The sequence below is a fragment of the Hylaeus volcanicus genome, chromosome 6 (assembly GCF_026283585.1).
Source record: "Hylaeus volcanicus isolate JK05 chromosome 6, UHH_iyHylVolc1.0_haploid, whole genome shotgun sequence".
In the NCBI taxonomy this organism is placed as follows: Eukaryota; Metazoa; Arthropoda; class Insecta; order Hymenoptera; family Colletidae; genus Hylaeus; species Hylaeus volcanicus.
Genome location: NC_071981.1, coordinates 17759809 through 17777661, shown reverse-complemented (window position 1 = coordinate 17777661; position 17853 = coordinate 17759809). Strand labels below are relative to the sequence as shown.

At 43.7% G+C, this 17853-nt stretch overlaps 4 protein-coding genes across 5 annotated transcripts in view; 2 read left to right on the top strand and 2 right to left on the bottom strand.

The window, feature by feature from the left end:
* Positions 1 to 180: 180 nt before the first annotated feature.
* On the top strand, positions 181 to 4971 carry LOC128878380 (ubiquitin carboxyl-terminal hydrolase calypso). The gene is made up of 8 exons (XM_054126523.1): positions 181 to 375; positions 528 to 742; positions 818 to 1578; positions 1694 to 1827; positions 3561 to 3665; positions 3784 to 4100; positions 4177 to 4325; positions 4400 to 4971. Exons 1-8 carry the CDS (start codon positions 249 to 251, stop codon positions 4476 to 4478), a joined length of 1887 nt encoding a protein of 628 aa, XP_053982498.1. The 5' UTR covers positions 181 to 248; the 3' UTR covers positions 4479 to 4971.
* LOC128878382 (uncharacterized) lies at positions 1838 to 3539 on the bottom strand. Its single transcript, XM_054126526.1, has 2 exons — positions 3146 to 3539; positions 1838 to 3073 (listed from the first exon to the last, which is right to left on the bottom strand). Exons 1-2 carry the CDS (start codon positions 3311 to 3313, stop codon positions 1853 to 1855), a joined length of 1389 nt encoding a protein of 462 aa, XP_053982501.1. The 5' UTR covers positions 3314 to 3539; the 3' UTR covers positions 1838 to 1852.
* A 178-nt stretch (positions 4972 to 5149) lies between the features above and the next one.
* Positions 5150 to 16913, bottom strand: LOC128878383 (alpha-protein kinase 1-like). Of its 2 annotated transcripts, XM_054126529.1 has the most exons (3): positions 15882 to 16913; positions 9741 to 10126; positions 5150 to 9680 (listed from the first exon to the last, which is right to left on the bottom strand). In XM_054126529.1, exons 2-3 carry the CDS (start codon positions 10104 to 10106, stop codon positions 8736 to 8738), a joined length of 1311 nt encoding a protein of 436 aa, XP_053982504.1. In that variant the 5' UTR covers positions 10107 to 10126; positions 15882 to 16913; the 3' UTR covers positions 5150 to 8735. The 2 variants fall into 2 exon arrangements, with proteins under 2 accessions (XP_053982504.1, XP_053982502.1); XM_054126527.1 differs by having other exon boundaries at positions 5150 to 10126.
* LOC128878388 (caveolin-3-like) overlaps positions 11161 to 17853 on the top strand; it is an 84005-nt gene continuing 77312 nt past the window's right edge. Inside the window, exons 1-2 of the mRNA XM_054126539.1 lie at positions 11161 to 11216; positions 13551 to 13717. Of these exons, the coding sequence (XP_053982514.1) occupies positions 13591 to 13717 (127 nt within the window). The 5' untranslated portion in view covers positions 11161 to 11216; positions 13551 to 13590. The remainder of the gene's footprint in view (positions 11217 to 13550; positions 13718 to 17853) is intronic.

Genomic DNA, 17853 nt, shown 5'->3' with positions numbered 1-17853 from the left:
GGTTAGGTCCGATTGTCGAAAATTCATTTTCGATTAGCACTTCTGCATCAATTCTGGATCGAGTTTTTTATCGGTCGTATTTTCATAAATTTTTTTACGAAGAAAAATATAATTTGATTAATAAAAGTGTCGCCAGGTATGCACGAGTTACGAGTACGAGTGTGACCCTGGTTCTTTCACCACGTGATTGGGTCACATGATATGTGTTTTGATGTAATATGGCGCCTTTAATTGTCACAGTGTAATAAATGGTAATAAAACCTGTAAAAGAATGTGAAATCCACTTTGAAAATATTGAACTTGAAACTCAACACAGAATGCCAGTTGATATAAATCGATTAACAGAAGGTTGGCTAGAATTAGAAAGCGATCCAGGTATAAATAATGATCATGGAAATGCGTTACTTTAACGACGATTAATATTTAAGTAAACTAAATGTGTTACGAGAATACAGTAGTTTAAGTTAATGTATCAAAAGTAATTTCGTTTTATAATGTAGAACATTTTACATTCGTTCGATTGTTAGGTTTATTTACTCTCTTATTGGAAGATTTCGGAGTGAAAGGTGTGCAAGTAGAAGAAATATATGATTTACAAAAATCTTTAGAAGGTCCAGTGTACGGCTTTATATTTCTATTTCGTTGGATAGAAGAAAGAAGATCTAGACGCAAAGTTGTAGAGCAAGATGAGAGCTTCGTAAAAGATGAAGAAATTGTCAACAACATATTTTTTGCGCAACAGGTATGTTATAGTTTCTACTTATGTATGTAATTATTATCGATTAGTATTTAGTTTTAATTAGTTCTCATTGTTTAGGTTGTGCCCAACAGTTGTGCAACCCATGCGCTACTTTCGGTGTTGCTTAATTGCCCAAATATCCATTTGGGTACAACGTTATCCCGATTGAAAATGCACACATCTGGTATGTGTCCAGAAAATAAGGGATGGGCAATCGGTAATACACCCGAATTAGCGTGCGCGCATAATTCGCACGCAATGCCTCAAGCCAAAAGACGTCAGGACAAAAATACCGGTGTTTCAACTGGTAGATTTACTGGTGAAGCTTTTCATTTTGTTAGTTATGTACCGATTAATGGTAGACTATTCGAACTGGATGGCTTGAAACCATACCCCATGGATCATGGTCCATGGAAAGAACACGAAGAGTGGACAGAACAATTTAGACGTGTAATTACGGATCGTTTAGGAATGGCAACGGGAGAGCAATTGCAAGATATAAGGTTCAATCTAATGGCTGTTGTTCCCGATCGACGACTCGCTATCTCACATAAATTAACTATGTTGAAAACGAATAGGCAGATAGTGTTGGAAGCATTACAACAGCTCGTTAAGCTGAGCCACCAAGATGGATCTGAAAAGAATCTAAACGATTCTGAAAAATCGGATAAACAATACGAGAAAAAGAGCAAACTTGAAGATGAAAATATTCTACCTAATAAATCCGAGATTAACGAATCTTCTACAGTACCAGGTATCATTGTGGAAAGAAGTAGCGATAATGCAACTGATACAGAGGAAACAGCTTCGAGCATAACTTCTGGAAAGACTGAATCAAAGTAGGTGAACAATAATTTGAATAAAGTAGAGTTCATGTTTATCAAATATTTTATTCATCAACCGTGCTATGTATCCTTTAACTTTAGCTGGATAGAAAACTTTTGTATGTTACAGTGGTATGGAAAAGGTTGTTATGTGTGCATTGGATTATGCTACTCCTCTTCGAATTCAAACTTCACCTGCGCATAGTTCGTCTAGCACCGATACTTCATCCGAGATTGGATCAGCATTTAATTCTCCCACCCAAGGTATATTAAAAGATATGCACTTGTACTAGTTTGCCTTACAGAGACGTTTAGTTGTACAGACTTTCTTGCTTTGACAAAATATCAAACCGTTTGGACACATCATTCGTATCGATTTGAAATTTTGCAAGTTATCCGAAGAAGAATAACAAATGTAATAATGCGATTCGGATACAACATCCCTTGTTTTTCCGTGTTCGGTACATATATTGTTTTCCAGCATATTTATTTGAGAAGAGTTGGCGGCAACTTCTAAAAGCTTGACATTTTGACGGTTCATTTCCAAACATTTATTGTAGCTTTCTTTATCGCATACTCTGGTATATTTATTAAATGCTGTATAAGACGGACACGAATACTCTATTAAGGAAAGCATTTCCGGTTCGCATACGTAGTACTTGACACAGTTAGTTGCATTCGGCATACGAACATTTTTTACACATGGAATTATACGGATGAATTGTGAATTTATATCGTACCCTAACGATTTATATTTTTCAGTAGTTAAATATTGCTTATTTCCCGCATTATCGGTAATTAAAATTATACTATTTTCGGTTTCCGAATCATCGACTAATGTCTGTAATGTATCATTCGGTGCTGCTTCCACATTTGACATCGATTCATTTGTATTGTCTTCGTTTAAAATTTTACCAGCTTCGGTTGCGGTTTGTAATTTTGTAACAGTTGCGGTAACAGTTTGCAAGTTGTTCTGTTGAACGTAATTCTGTATGAGATAATTCATTAATACACTGGGTTGACTAGTTTTCGAAAATTCTGGTTCTTTGGACAAAATATCGCTTGTACTTGTACTTGTACTTGTATTGGTTCTTGAAAGAGTAGGTAGCGACATTGATGCTAGAATTTCTAAAGGAATAGTGATTTCTCTATAAAGCAATAAATGACGTATTAATCGGCTTAACATTGAATATTCCTTTCCGGTATGATTTTTTCTTTGCGAATAATCATATTGTTCGTGCCTATTCTCCATTTTTTCATCAAATTCGATTAAAGGATACGGCGTTATCATTTCTTGATTACCTGGAATACTATCGGTAGTATACGACGAATCGATAAGTTCTGAAAAATTTGAAGGATCTTCTGTTAATCCCATGTAACTAGTTTCATTTGGGTTTATCAATTCTGGTTGATCGTATTTATCCGTTATAATAGATGATTCTGTCGATAATATGTCACATGTCCAAGAATCACCAGGTAGAACACACATTTGTAAATATGGTTGAAATATCTGAGAATGAGAACATTGTAAGAATTGACTAAACTTGGCAAACACTATTAATGCGATAGTAAATTATCTTACCAAGCCATTTGTACATTTGCTGGGTACCCAAACATAACCACCGTCAGGTAAATTTATGCACTTATAAAATATGATGCAACTGGTTGAATGTGGTTTTCTTGATTCTGGACATTTCGAAGAATTTATTGTTATCAGAATGGAAAAAAATATCAAACGTGTCAGTCTCATCTTGTTTTACTGTTACGTACAGCGGACTGAAATTCAAATGCCTTACTCGATGGCACTATTCGCTTTTCACACATTCCCCCACATTTCGTCGTTTCCTTTGACACCTCTCGGATACAGTTACTCGACCTATCCCCTGCGATCATCTTCAGTGAGAACACTTCTCGTTCTCTGCGTGATAAAAATTCAAAGAAATTTAGGCATAAAGAAGAACTTGTGCAGTATACTAGACGAGTTTGTTTGTTTACAGCATGGGGATGGAACTCTGGTCAGAGTAGTCCGACATCGACGAAAGATTTTAAAAAATTCGTTGTGATTAGAGTTGCTGGGGATGAAAAGAATGAGGCAGGTTTGAGTAAGTATATACAAGTGTGTTGTTCTGTTACATGTATACCTTTTTTCTTGTTGCAAGTTGCAATGCATTATAAGATGAAATTAGGCACAAGATACATAAGTCGTGTACGCATAAATAGGTCGTTCGCTTGGAAATATCAATATAAATGGAAAGAGATTAGTCTCAGATAGCGGTCATTTGCACAAAAAGGTTTGCTTGTCGGGAGAAGTTAGAATGCCTCATGCCAGAGTAAAAACTAGTAACGGAGATACTGTTATCGAAGAAAAAAAGGTAGAAAAAATTGATCCTAAATTGTGCTCGAAATACCCAGAATTATTCGAACCGCACACATTTGCACCCAAAGATCTTTTAGCGTTATTGAAGAATTTAGAGCACGAAATAAGTATGTGCGAAACCAGTTTGAAAGATGAAAATGATAAGAGGAATAAATATAAGGCGAGTACGCTTAAAATGTCTGTACATTTGTATTAGAATTAAAAAGAGAGACGAGTATAATATGACGTTGTTTCAGATCGATGACTGTCGTAGAACACACAATTACGATGAGTTTATTTGCACTTTTCTTTCGATGCTCGCTCAACAAGGTAAGCTAGCGGAATTAGTTCAACAGCATTTGACCTTGAAAAAACATACTTCTGTGTCTGTAAACAGGGTTCATAGGTAAGTGATTTAACGATAGTTTTAAACAAATATAAACGTTGCTCGTTGACCAACGCCAGAAACGTTCAACGCAGGTCTTCGAAAAAGACAGACACTCGTCAAAATTCATCGCGTAGACGTCGAGGCAGAACCAAATGCAAGAAAAGAAAATAATCTTTGTATTTATATTAAATCGACAAATTGCTGGAGTTGCCATCCCACCTAAGGAATGATCGGTAGTGAAACGTCCGAGTCACTGCAAACAGCGCATGGTTTTGCAAAAATGAGGAATGAGGAATAACAATGTAAAAAGGTCATACGATTGTTAAAGCGAAACGGCGTTTGCTTTATTTTCCAGTGCAGAGAGAAATATTTAATCGACAATCGTAAAAATTCGTCGGCTATGTTGGCTACGCTCTTCGGTTCAATAATTTATTTCGAATTTCAGGCATGATCGACGATTATATTTTAACATTGTACAAATTAACTTTACGATAATGTATATTTTTTATATCTTTTGTCATATTAATATGCGTGATGTCTATTTATCGTCGCTATATTTATAGACATTGCGAATCGTGCGTGTACCTTTTTAAGAATGTTTTCATTAACTTTTATCTTTACATTTAATTATGTTTCGTATGAAATATATGATTTTAGATACGAATGGTTCGTATGTTATTTTCCACGTTGAATGTTAACAGTTTTCTTGGTGTTGCACAGGCGGGGTAAACATGTGTAAGTATCTATGCACGTGTCTTAGCATTGTGATAGTAGTTTCGCCAGGAACAAAAAAAAAAAAGAAGAAAGGAGAAGCTAGAGAAGAAAAGTACGACAGAACGGTATCGAGTATTGTCAAAAACATTGAAAATATTTATTTCGGTATTCATATACAAGTACACTACACGCTGTGGATATGTCCCTTAGATTTAAATACTTATATCTCCGTACAGCCGGAGAGAGGAGGGTGAGAAACTCGTATTGGAATCATGTTTATCGTGGACAACGGACGACCGTCTAAGTCGCTGTACCATTATAACTGTATTAGGAACTGTATGCGAAATGTCCTCGAAGAAGCTATTTCAGGGTACGGAAAGAGAGAAGACACGAGAATGGTTAAACGAAGAGAATTAAAAGTTCCTTCTCCGGCCGATGCTCACACACGCCTTCGACATCTTGGCCACGTTCATCGGCACGAATAGCGTGCTTTTTGGCAAAAGTGCAATAGTTATGTACAAATTCATGGTCGCCGTGGTCGAGGCTAACGGTTTCTCATGGTTAAGCTGATTCGAAGGCAAAATGGAGTTGGACATTTGGAATCTTTTACGAGTGAAACCTGCGACGATTGCCGCTCTGCGATCACGAACGAATTTCTATTTACAAATAACATAGCTCCGTTCCTTCGAAACCGTCCTCTCGCGATGAAACGTGCTTCGAATATCGGGCTGCTCGTGAAACTGTAGCTTTGTTGCAGGATACGCGTTCAGTTTCGTTATTATAGGCACTCGTGGTATGTTACGGTAAATCAACTACGGAACGATGCTAAATAAATCGTTCGATTTTTCGAAAGGTTCCATTTTTCATCAAATTTATCGCCGCGTGACGCAATCGTACAAGAGAAGGCAGAATATGTTGGAATCGAGGTATTACTTAACGGGCACGTTTGTCCGACAATTGATGGTTTTCGATAAAGAATCGAGTACGATTCAATTTTCAATGGTATGCGTCTTCGTCGTTGCTACTCGTTGCGTGACTTTTCCTAATGGTTTTCGTTCATTCTGAGCAAACTGTGAAATGTTTGAGCGGCGACGATAAGCTTTCGTCGAGTGTCGCCGTTGGCTGACGTTCGCCAACGGATAAAACGTTCTTTACGAATAATATTAATAATAGGTATAAACATGCCGTATAAAATATAAAAAAATTCACGCAATGAAAATAACGTAAAAAGTACGAATGAGTGGAGGAGGGGACGATAAAAAGAAACGAGATCCTTCCGCGAATGAACGTCGATTACGATAAAACAGTCTTGCGATGTGTTTTTCAGAACAATTGTAACAGACGCTGTTGTTTCAACGCCGTAGATCTATCGATCGGATTTGCTCAGAGGTGTTGGGAAAATTTCGATACGAACTTGCTTCGATTGTCGTGATAATCGGTTCACTTTTTCCATTTAAAAAGAATTCGTTCTTTCATGCGACGCACGCACGTCCTTCCTCCTACGTATGACGTATGACACAAAAGCATTACATCACGCGGAGACCGTTCTCGTCTTACTCTCTCGCACAATATCGAAAAATACATCAATTTGAAAAAATATATATACATATATGTATGTATAATTCTTGTATATGTGCACTATGTATATAATTACATACACTTATAGGCTCGCTCGATAATCGCTCGAATATTACGCATAGATTCTGATATCCGACAAATCTCGCTTTGTCCACTTTTGTCATATCCGCGAAGAAAGAAAGGGATGTCGACACGCGTCGATGATCCTTCGCGGCTCCGAGTGCCAAATATCACGAAGCACCGGTAAGCATAAACACGAATTGTACACGGTATTCTCTCGTTTATACATACATATGTACAGATGCGTTCGTATCGATCGCTAACAATAAAAGTAGAAAAAGAAACGAAAGATGAAACGAGATAACGATTGGGAGAGACCAAGTTCGATTCGATGGTAGGGGTACGTTATTTACAGATCGCCGCGCGTGTTCGGTATCGAGAGAACGACACCGAGAAACGTTCGAGCAAGACTTGGACGATTAGACTCGTAGATAAATCGAAATTGATGTCACACGTGCGAATACTATAGTCGAATCGAAGACGATTGGCCGGGCCGTTCTCGAGACGAAAGATAGAACGGTGGGGATAGCCCATCGATGCTCTTGAAAGAGCAATCAGGAGAGAGAAAGAGAAAAGATTCGTACGATAAAAACAAGTTAACAAGTTATTGCTTTGCTCGATAAAGATTCGCGCACGCGATGTGGAGATTAAATCGTTAAGAATGAATCGACGGTAGTGAAAATTAGCCGGTTGCGCGATAAGTTGTCAACCGGGAAGTAGATTCGTGTACCGGGGGAAAGTTGGAGGTCCGCGAATCCGAAGATGTTCCAAGTCTTTTATTCTTTTGTTAAATTTCGACGGAGAATAAATAGCGATAAATCGTCCAAAGATCTTCGGATTAACGTCCTCGCCGCGTTCCGAATAATACGAATCGAATGCATCGAGTCGAAAATTAATTCGAATTACCGTTGTCCGGGTCCAGTGTACGATTTACCAAATAAAGCTCGATTATTCGATTAGCCGACGTTGCTACACGACTGCCCGAATCAACAAACGAACTCGCTAGTGAGGATAACGGTGACAATGTCAACCGAGTACCCTAAAAAAGTCTTACATCGTTAAGTTAGTTATACCCTAGATTTCGCATCTTATCATCTAAATCATCGTTACGACAGCTTGGACAGTGTAGGGTAAACCCATATTTTGGCGTAAGGCATCCAAGCACGTAATCGTTGGTCGATTCGACCGATCGAATCGAGTAACTAACTTTTCTACTCTTCGACGAATGTGTCTTTAGTCGTTTACGTCAATATTCTGAATCTATAATAGCGAACGTAATACGTTACGCGAAATGCTGATCGATAAGTTAATTCGAATCGATCGAACGAGAGAATTTTTCTGAAATTCAAAGACGGCGTGTATAGATTACCGTTGAGTCGATGGATGTGTAAAATACGAGAACTGGCTTAAAATTTGATCAAAGGTATTTTTTATATTTTTATATGTAAGCGCGTCTACTGCGCAAAGAAAGACGTGGAACGCCAGGCCGATGACGATTGGACGTAATCTCGGCTTTCGACAGTTCCGTCGGAGAGAGTGGCTTCGGTTTCGCGGTGGTGGTCATCGTGGGTTCGAGTTACCCGATCGAATATAAGTCTAGTAGACACCTTACCAACGTATAGGTAGCTAATACCTATCCTAACTTATCTGACTGATCTAACTTATCCGGGCGATAATGAATCGCATAGACGATTCGTGAGACGCGACGACATTGGCCGATACCAAAGCGCATGCGGATCCAATACTGCAACGTCGGTAGTAGTTTACTTAGAAACTGTACATATCGTATGTACGTATCTATATATGTATGTATATCCGGTTCCTCCGATTCGAGGATTTACGTGAAAGACGAAATTATGCAAGAAATCACGAGACTACTACCAACGCACTTCGCTTCCTACTACCAACTACCAACTACCATCACACTTGGAAGGTTCGCTTGGAACGTAGCCGAAGGATCTTTGGATCTGTTCGCGGATCGCAAAGAAAGCGGCGCACGGGACGAAAAGGGAAAGAGTCGTTGGCCGATTTCGCTGGAAAACCACGAAGAAAGGAGCATCGCCGTTGGTCGTCCTCTCACGGGCCATTGATGGTAGCGTTTGCGGGTAGCGGATGTCCAGTGACCAAACTGTCCGCCGACTTCCCAAGGCGAAATATCGACTGAAGGGAAGCGACTTCGGAAGCAAGGCGATCCAGCCTCGATTTCACCTCCCTCTCGCTTTCAGGAACGGCGGACACGGTGGGGCCAGTCCATTCGACACCCAACGAAATCCCGGAATCGCGTTCGTCGCTGGACCCTTCGTTGTCCCACGGAGGCGATGCCCTTGGACCAGGTTCCTGCTTGATACCTTGAAGCGCCAATAGCGCGCTGGCCGCATCTTTGTCGCCGATGCGCGACTTGTGCCTCAGCTTGTGAGGCAAACTATTGTTAGCTGCCGGATTTTGGGAGTTGACCACCAACTGCGGACCTTCGTCACCGCTTCCGGATGACAATTCGAACGGCGATTGAGCGCGTCGTCCACGGGACAGATTCAACGCGCTTGTCGTATCTAGGTGCATCGCTGGATGAGGATAAGGATACTGGAAACTTTCCGTCTCGGGGTATGCCGTCGTTTCGGGCACGTACAACTGAGCCGGTGATCTGGGCGATCGAGCTCCGCTCACCGGCTGATGAATCACCGACGTGTGCACTGGACTGGGCGTCCTGGCGTAAAGGAGGGCCGCCGAGGCCGGAAGTTTCGCCCTTTTGACGGTGATGGGAGGTTCGGTTGGAAGAGTCGCGATTACGTGTTCCGTACTAATCACAGACTCGCCGCATATACCAAATTTGTCTCTTATCGCCTCGAGTTGCGCCTTCAAGATGTGGTTCTCCTTGCTGAGCTCCATGACACGCTGCTCGAGCACCATGTCGTTGAAGCGCCTCTTCTCGCGAGACCGCTTGGCAGCCTCGTTGTTGCGTCTCCTGCGGTCCCAGTAGCTGTCATCCTTCTTGTTGTCCGGGATGAACTCTCGTTGCTTGCGCTGAGAAAATAGCTCTTTTCTGATGTCGAAGTTCGGGGGGAAATTTTCAGGATGTGTCACCTGTTGGGCATCGTGGAGGTGATGTTGCTGCTGCTGCTGCTGCTGCTGCTGCTGAGCCTGCTGCTGCTGTTGCTGCTGTTGCTGATGATGATGGTGGTGGTGCTGCGGTGGCTGTTGCTGCTGCTGCTGCTGCGGCGGCGGCGGTTGCTGCGGCTGATGCTGATGCTGCTGTTGTTGCATGGATGGAGGACCAGCGTGATGAGCTGGGTGCGTTAGCGGAGGCAACGGTCCATGGGCATCGTGTGCACCGTGGCCACCATGACCTGCGTGCGCCATACTATGGCTGGCTGGCATGTTGCTGTTCAGACACGCGGTCTCACCATTGATGGGTGATCCACTCTGACGGGCGACAAATTCTGCCACCATAATTTGTCTTCTTAGTACATCTGCAAGCAAACGAAACCAGTGATTAGGAAAGGAACGCGGTAAAACTTTTGCTACTATGTTCCGGACAACTCGTTTGTGATACCGGTCACGAACGAAACGTGGTCCTTGTACATATGTTTCTTAGAGCTACAACGGCGTCACGCGATGGCGACGGTCAAGCGACGAGTGACGAACCATTAGAAAAGAAGGTCGCGCGATACGGAATCAGGAAGAAGGCTGGAGACTTTTACGGTAGCCGACCACCTCGATTATTTTATTCTATTCTATTCTTTATCGTGTCGTAAATTACACAGTGCCAACCCTCTGGAGCTGTAGCATGCGTGTACGCAACTACGGTACGGGTTTAGCGATCTCGAGGTATCCGAGCTATAGGGGGGACTAGCAGGTCTCCACATATATGAAAGTTAAAAGATACTGCAAAGAGTATTAAAACAATGCAGGAGTCATGTAAGACGAAGTAACGTAAAGAAGAATGAAAATATGATTTAAGAAAAACTTTTGGTGTAATAACTATTGTGTATGACTTGAAAGCGCCAGTGCTTCGAATTACGATCTACATCGATCGCCTGACGTGGCTTCTCGAATCTAAACTAGAGAATCGATTTCGTTCGCAGTCACGACTACGACTCTGCGCGTGAGTCAGTGTAATCGTTTCTTTCCCGTGACGCAACACCTAACAATTATACTATACCCCCATTAGTGAACTGCAATCAAACTATCGTAGAGAATTCGATGACGCATACTTAGAAAAACTGTGCGTCATACCTGCTACGACGTCAAACAACGCTTCGATGGCAATCGAACATTCCAAGAGTAATTGTTCGTTTGTTGTACATATCGCGAGTTCACTAGAATTTTTCGAGTGCGTTAACGATCATTTTCGCCATTGCCGTGTGCGCGAACGCGACGACAGGAGATCATGTTCAACAGAGAGAGTCTCGTAAATTTTCGTAACCGTTATATGCGAGAGTAGCACCGGCACGGCGCGGGCGGCCAAAGGTGAAGAATTCCGAGAGATCGAAAGACGTGCTCGTACTGCCAACAATACCGGCTCGAGCAACGGAAAGAGAACTCGCAAAATAGCCTTGGGTAAGGTCACGCTCGTCAAGGTCGAAAGTGTCAGCGAACTCGAGGACGAACGTTACCACTTTCCAGTCGTTATCCCTTTTGCACAATTGTCGTTCGACGTTTCGGTTAACCAACCGTTTTACGAATCCTTCGAAGTCCTTGCGGTAATGCGTGAAACGTGGGTAGTCGACGAGAGTTGTCACGAGTTGTCGTGATACGTGTTACGCGTTAATCGATAGCGTTAAAAACGTTGAGAACGATAACGCTCGCTTTAGCATCTTTGTTTCGATGCATTGTAAAGGAAGAAAAAATCGACAAATTATAATGATCATCCGCGATACTTTACACCGATAAACGAGCTGCTACGTATGTCCACGCGATAACAACTCGTTCTTATATTTGTTCGTTAGGACTGAACGTGAGAACGTTAGCTCGAGTGCGAGGTGTAGTTACATAACGAAGCACGTGTGTTTCTACGGAACGTGCCACGTGCTGTATCGTTGCTATTCATCGTTCGGGAATTGCGTCGACAAAATATATTAGTTTTACTTGTTTTCAGAGAATTGAAACAAGTTCGAATCGCGAGCAACGTTTCGAGATTTCACCAACGATAAAAATGCCGTGGAAGGTTTGCGGGAGAATGAAATTAAGCTCGTATATATTAGTCGCGGTATGATCGAGAATCTCAGAATAGTCGCCACACGCTTATTCCGTTCAACGGTTATAAATAGAAACGTACAGTCATGTTTTTCCCAATTATTCACGTTTCCTGTTTGAATTCGTTGTATTTTCCCGAGAGTTATTTTCTGAAGATTCGTCGGTTTGTCATGGGCCAAGTATAATATCCGAAGAGAGAGTAATTCGACAAGTATCTTGTAGAAGCAACAAAAGACGCGAATCTTTACGTAAAATTTTTACTCGATTCGATTGTTTTTTATCGCGTGAAGAGTTTTCTCTGGGAGAGGAAGTTAAACATTGAGCAATCGTGCTTACTCAATTACAAATATTTACGATGCACGCTTGCTTTTCCAACGACGCGAAATTTTCGGAGAACACGCGCCGCGCAAATGCAACGCTAACGCGGTTTCGTAGAAATTTATTCGCGCGATATTTTAACGTCTCGCCTACCGGATTACGTTTCTTCGAAGGCGTTGCATGTACGTCTAGCGAGAAATCGCAAATCATCATTGCATTCGACATTAACCCGACGACACGATCTCTTTATCGAACGATAGGTTCCGAGTACCGCAACGTTGTCTTACGAATGAATCTTTAAACAAAAATGTAAAAATAAATCGGTTCTTTCGCGTGAAATAATCAAACTGTCTCTTTAAGCGCGTTATCTAGCAACTCTTGCGCGAGCGCGCCTCTTTTTTCTAGTCGCTTCAAATTGTATCAACTCGACCGCGTGACGCACGATTATGTAACCCCGAAAGCATGGCTCTCCGTAACAAGAACACGTATCCGTGCGTGTTCCGAATGGTGTAAGCTGTGCCATTCCTCTTTGTCTTATCCGATATGGTTGCTTTTACCCTAAACCTGGGATATCGAATCGCTCGTCGAACGTAGCTATCAGCTTTCGGCTCTGAATAATCGTCTTGGACGTATCGTATACGGTTTTACGTTCGAAGAAGTTTCGCGCTCTGTCGCGTGTTATTACGTAACGGTAGCGCTCATCTTTCGCAAAACTCTTCCGATAGGCGATAACAAGAAGTTGAGTACCAAGAGTTGCGTTCGAACAACAAACGACAAGAGGGAACACGTCGGAGGCGAGCGTTCCAAAAATGCGGGGACAGAACGCGCGGGCCTGAAATAGTTCTCGAGAGTACGTCGAACTTTAAGTACAGTATATAAAGGCACGTGCACAATGCCAGCCACTCGATACCGCTCGGCTGTGCGTGTTACGATTGCGGTCGGCGCTCGCGTAACAACCAAGCGCTGATACCGTTATCGGACCGGCACAAGCATTTCGAACCGGTCTCCGATTTCGTTTCCCGCTCGTTATGCAATTGGCTCCGCGATAACGCGACCGCCAACCGAAAAACAAATCGGGAGAACGCGACGCACCCACGCGCCTCGCCTCGCCTCGCATCACGCATTGTTCGGACGTGCCCTAGACCGTTGCTACTGCTATTTACCGCTTACCCTTTTCGAAAAGTTAGCATGGGTTAAACAGGATGTAGTTTAAACAAAGACACTCGAATAGCTGAAAAACTTGTCTAGAGAATAACCGTGTAGTCCCGTTTGGAAAACCCTCGACGACCTTGTAATCTCTTCAAATTCTCCGGTTACTTTACGTACAACTTTCAAGCCGCCTCTGTTCGATCTTAAAACTTGTACGGTTTATATTTTCAGGTATACTTGCTGCGACGACCGTGAACTATTTCTCGGTATTATGTCGAGTCACGAGCCACTGAACGATAATTCGTGGCCAGCTTCCGTGAACGCATGTCGAGATAATTTTCTCCGATCGGGAAAGCTTATTGGTAAAAATGCTGGCAGACTATGGAAAGGTGCAAAGGGTATGTATTCGCGAGCGCGTCATCCGCGCAATTATCGCTTATCTGAATTTTTACGCATTCCACGTGAGCTCGGCGTGTCGGTCGGTCGCGTTCGACGTACGCCGACACGTGACCTGAGGTAACGTGTCGAGGCTCGCGCGCGAATACGTCTCGTCTCGTCTCGTCTCGGACGCGAGTTATGTAACGCGAACACGTGGAAGACGGCCGCGTTGAAGAGCACCATCTCCGACCACGAGAGTATCGAGCATCGAGGACACGTGCTTCGACGAGCTCTTTGGGCATTTTTGGATCGAAACAAAAATTCGTTCGCCGAATCGAAAGAGAGAAAGCACGGGGGGGGACAGGGGAGTAGATAGGAGGGCTGCGGAGTGGGCGTTTCAACTGATAAACAACACAGGGAGACAGGCTTAAGAAATAATGCGGCACGTGATGCAACCGTCGGTGCATAACACAGCATAAAAATGCTCTCGCGCAATTCGCTAGAGCGAGCTAGCGCCTCCTGTTCTAGCTGTTCTCCCCGCCACGTGACTCCTACACGTGCACGCCGTCTTACGCTAGACCGTTCACCTTCGTTGCATAATAGAAACGCGAAAAGGTCACCGCGAACAACGGAGCCTGATATTTCCTAATATGATTGATAAACCGCCGCAGTCCGATCACGCTGCGATCGGTGAACGACTTCAACACTCTCACGACACGTTACCCCATCCTGATAGCTGACCAAGCTCGCGTTCGATTGTTCTCTTTCGTATCATTTCGATTTTAAGCTTTCGTATAATTTGCTCCGCGCCAATGACAACATTTTTAGAGTGTACGCATAGACGCTCTACTCTACGACGAGGGTGAGAGTTTTGCAAATTAGGCCGTGGTCCACTTTGCCAACGATAGAGAGATGGAGGTAGCTATGACGGTAACGATGACGATTACGATGACGATGGACGGTGACGGTGACGGTGACGGCAGTGGGAGAAGAATGGATTCGATGGAGGAGGGGGATACACGCAGTACAAAATATGACAGATAGGTGGGGATGGTCGGGCGAAGAGGGGGCGGAGTTCCCGTTTCAAGCAATGATCGCGAACGATCGCATCTTTTTTGATGCGACGCGATCCACGTGGAGATTCCAACAATAGCAAGTAACTCGAATTGTTGTCGTCTGTCGGTTTTCGATCGTCGGTTAGATTAGAAATACTTATACTCGATTTATTCACACGAATTGGAAATAGTTCGATCGTAAACCATGTAATAAATTAAGAAGAAACAAATGTTGACTTTGATTACTTTTGAGAAGCTCGAAATGCTGCGTTCCTTCCATATTTTTGAATGGTTTTGTGTAATGTATTCGAGAAATGACACACCGTCCGTTATACTCCCTGTGCAGCGGAGATAAGGATCGGAGTCCTCATCGCTTCGTCAGAAATGACGCAATCGGTTGCCGCGTTGCTCACGCGTTGCACGAGACTTTCGTAAGCGTAGCCTTTTCTCGCTGACGCTCGTTGTTCTAGCGTTGTTTATCGAGTCGAGAAGCACGTTCGCGGGACTCTTTTCGTCGATGTATTAAAATTTCTTAAAGATTTTTGCCACAATCGATTGGCAATGCGAATCCCTGTGATTCAGACTTATCGATAACGCGATAAAACGTTTACGAGGCGACATCGATCGGAACGAAAACAATGGATGGCCCCGCGAATCGACGATGATGTCATTCAAACAGTTTCTTCGAGGTCGGAATCCGTCGACTGACTTCAGGGTCGTTTCAGGAATCGGACGCGGTAAACGAAATCATTCGCGATCGGATCAGTTTCGAGGATAAAGTAAAAAACCGTCGAACTGGTTCGAACGACGAATCCGTGTTAGAGTTGGTTCGAAAAGTGTTCCTTGAAACGGGAAACACAACTGGAGCACGCTCCGCTTTAGTCATTTTCGAGCAACGCCAACAACGAGTTTTTAGTTCAAAGTCCTGGCGCGTGACAAGTTGCCAGCAGATAACGGTCCGTTCTACAAATGATTACAAGGTCGGCTCGTAATCGCGACGAACGTTCCTTTCCGCTATGGCGAAACAACGATTCGATCGCGATTCATTTTACGATTTCAGTTCTCGATTTCACCGCGGAGAGTAGTCCGTTGAATCGTTAGGTATCTATCCATCGACGTTGTTACTCACCAATTTTGAAAGATTCAGTCGAGCAGCGTCGAACAACGGAACAGCGATCCACTTTGGCTCGTCTTGAATCGCTCGAAAGCAGGCGGTCGAATACAGTTTTCCGCGTGACACGCAAGCAGTTCACTGGCTGAGCGCAAAGTATCCCGTTCGTCGAACCAACGTAACGAGAGTCACCGTCATAATAACGCTCGTATTATCGCGTGACGCGATCGTAACCGCTCTCCCTCTTCGACGGGTAAATCCAGTGAGATTTCACCAACGGAGGTATATGTACGTCGCACCAAAAGAGGCAGTACAAAAAAAAAAAACAAGTCAAACTGCCAAAGTAACAATCGGAACACCTATCCGGTTTCCGAGTACGGATCCGCCGTGAAAGAAATAAAAGTCACACGAGGAAACGAACAGAGCACTGTGTACGTATTACGATAACGAATAAAATTCGCGAAACCACCCGAACGCGGTCTTCCTTCCGGAGACCGATGAACTTGAACTCTGGTGGCGAGCAGGTGACGGAGAGCTGGGTGTACGGTCTGTATGATCGTTGTCTGATCGTACAATTGGATAGAACGAGTTTCGCGTAGAGAAACGCACACGTCCGCTCGCTACGGTGTCACTCTGCAAACTGACTGCACGCTGCGCGTGACTCGCGACTGCCGTCTTGGCCCCAATGTCGTCTGGCTTCGAGTTTGATGCGAGAACCGAGAAGGCTGACGCGGCACGCGTGTGTCCTGTGTATGGGAATGCGTGTGGCGTGCGCTTCGGCCGTGGTAGTGAGGAGGATTTTTCGGGAGGGGGGAACAGGTCCACCCGCCGGGGGAAGTTTATGCCTGGTTTATGCTCGGTTTATGTGTTCTCCCCACCATCTCGGTGCCAGCTCGTTCTGCGTCAGAGTGCCGACCCTAGCATTCCCCTTCTTTTCCTTTTACTCTTCCTCCTCCTTCTCCTCCTCCGCCTCCTCCTCCCCCTCTCCCCTTCCTACTTCTCTTTCACCCCTTCCTTCTTCTCCTCCTCCTCTTCGGCCTTCTCCCCACTCGTGGACAATCTCTACTCCGACGGCTAGGTGCACTGTCGCGTCAGATCTTTCAGCCCGGAGTCATGAAGCGTTTGCCGTACGCGTGATTAGATTGCGTCGTGCAGCGACGCCAAACGCTTCGTTTGCTTCTGCGTTTGCATTTACCTTGGCATTGTCTCGTTCTGCCAGGTGAGAACCGTTTATACTCTTTCCTTTTTTTCGTTTCTTTATTATTACTCTGTAGAAATTGTATCCGTCGTTCGGTCTTATCGATGGAATTAAACGTACTTTTATCGTTGAGTTTTTTCGATAGAAAAAATTTCTTCTCTCTTTTGTTCGCAACACGTCGACAACTTTGTTCGGATGAATTTTCAATTTTAATCGAATGAGCAATTTTCATTCCGATAAGATTGCGAGAAGCGCGATAAAGCGAATCTTTTTGTTGTCGAAAAACAAAGAATGGAGCGAGAGCCGCTCGGTCGACTCGCTCGCAAGGACCCTCCGCCCCTGTCCCCACCAGCGTCCTCTATAAACCGAATGCCAGACAACGAGGGCATCAGCCCCTATGAATCACCGACGGTCACCTTCACTTTTTATGCAAGTTTCTTCTGACTCGACCCCGTAGGTTGAACGAATCCTCGTTCGTGACACTGGGAGGATCGCGACGGAACGTTGCGTTGCAACGTAATCGCTGTTTCCCCGTTCTCCGTTACCGAACCGAGTCGAATTAAAAAAACAACCCTTTGTTAATTACGTCGTTTAAATAACCCTTTATCCGTTACTCGTTGAACGAATATTAGAATTTTTCAATCGAAGAAGGGTTAAGAAACATTCCAAAAATAAAGCGCGTACTTTAGACAAATCGGGGCGGTTTGCTACGAATTTATCGCGTTGCTTTTCAACGTTGATTCGGCGATAGCTACGCGTTGCATAGATCGTATAAAGATAATGGTCGCGCGA

What these genes read in the sequence shown, in the direction of transcription:
- LOC128878382 (XM_054126526.1), bottom strand. Translation starts at nt 3,313, where the DNA reads ATGAGACTGACACGTTTGATATTTTTTTCCATTCTGATAACAATAAAT. An exon ending in GCAAATGTACAAATGGCTTG is followed by an intron (nt 3,074 to 3,145) that starts GTAAGATAATTT and finishes TCTCATTCTCAG; the next exon opens with ATATTTCAACCATATTTACA.
- LOC128878380 (XM_054126523.1), top strand. Translation starts at nt 249, where the DNA reads ATGGTAATAAAACCTGTAAAAGAATGTGAAATCCACTTTGAAAATATT. An exon ending in ATAAGAGGAATAAATATAAG is followed by an intron (nt 4,101 to 4,176) that starts GCGAGTACGCTT and finishes ACGTTGTTTCAG; the next exon opens with ATCGATGACTGTCGTAGAAC. An exon ending in TCTGTAAACAGGGTTCATAG is followed by an intron (nt 4,326 to 4,399) that starts GTAAGTGATTTA and finishes CGTTCAACGCAG; the next exon opens with GTCTTCGAAAAAGACAGACA.
- LOC128878383 (XM_054126527.1), bottom strand. Translation starts at nt 10,106, where the DNA reads ATGGTGGCAGAATTTGTCGCCCGTCAGAGTGGATCACCCATCAATGGT.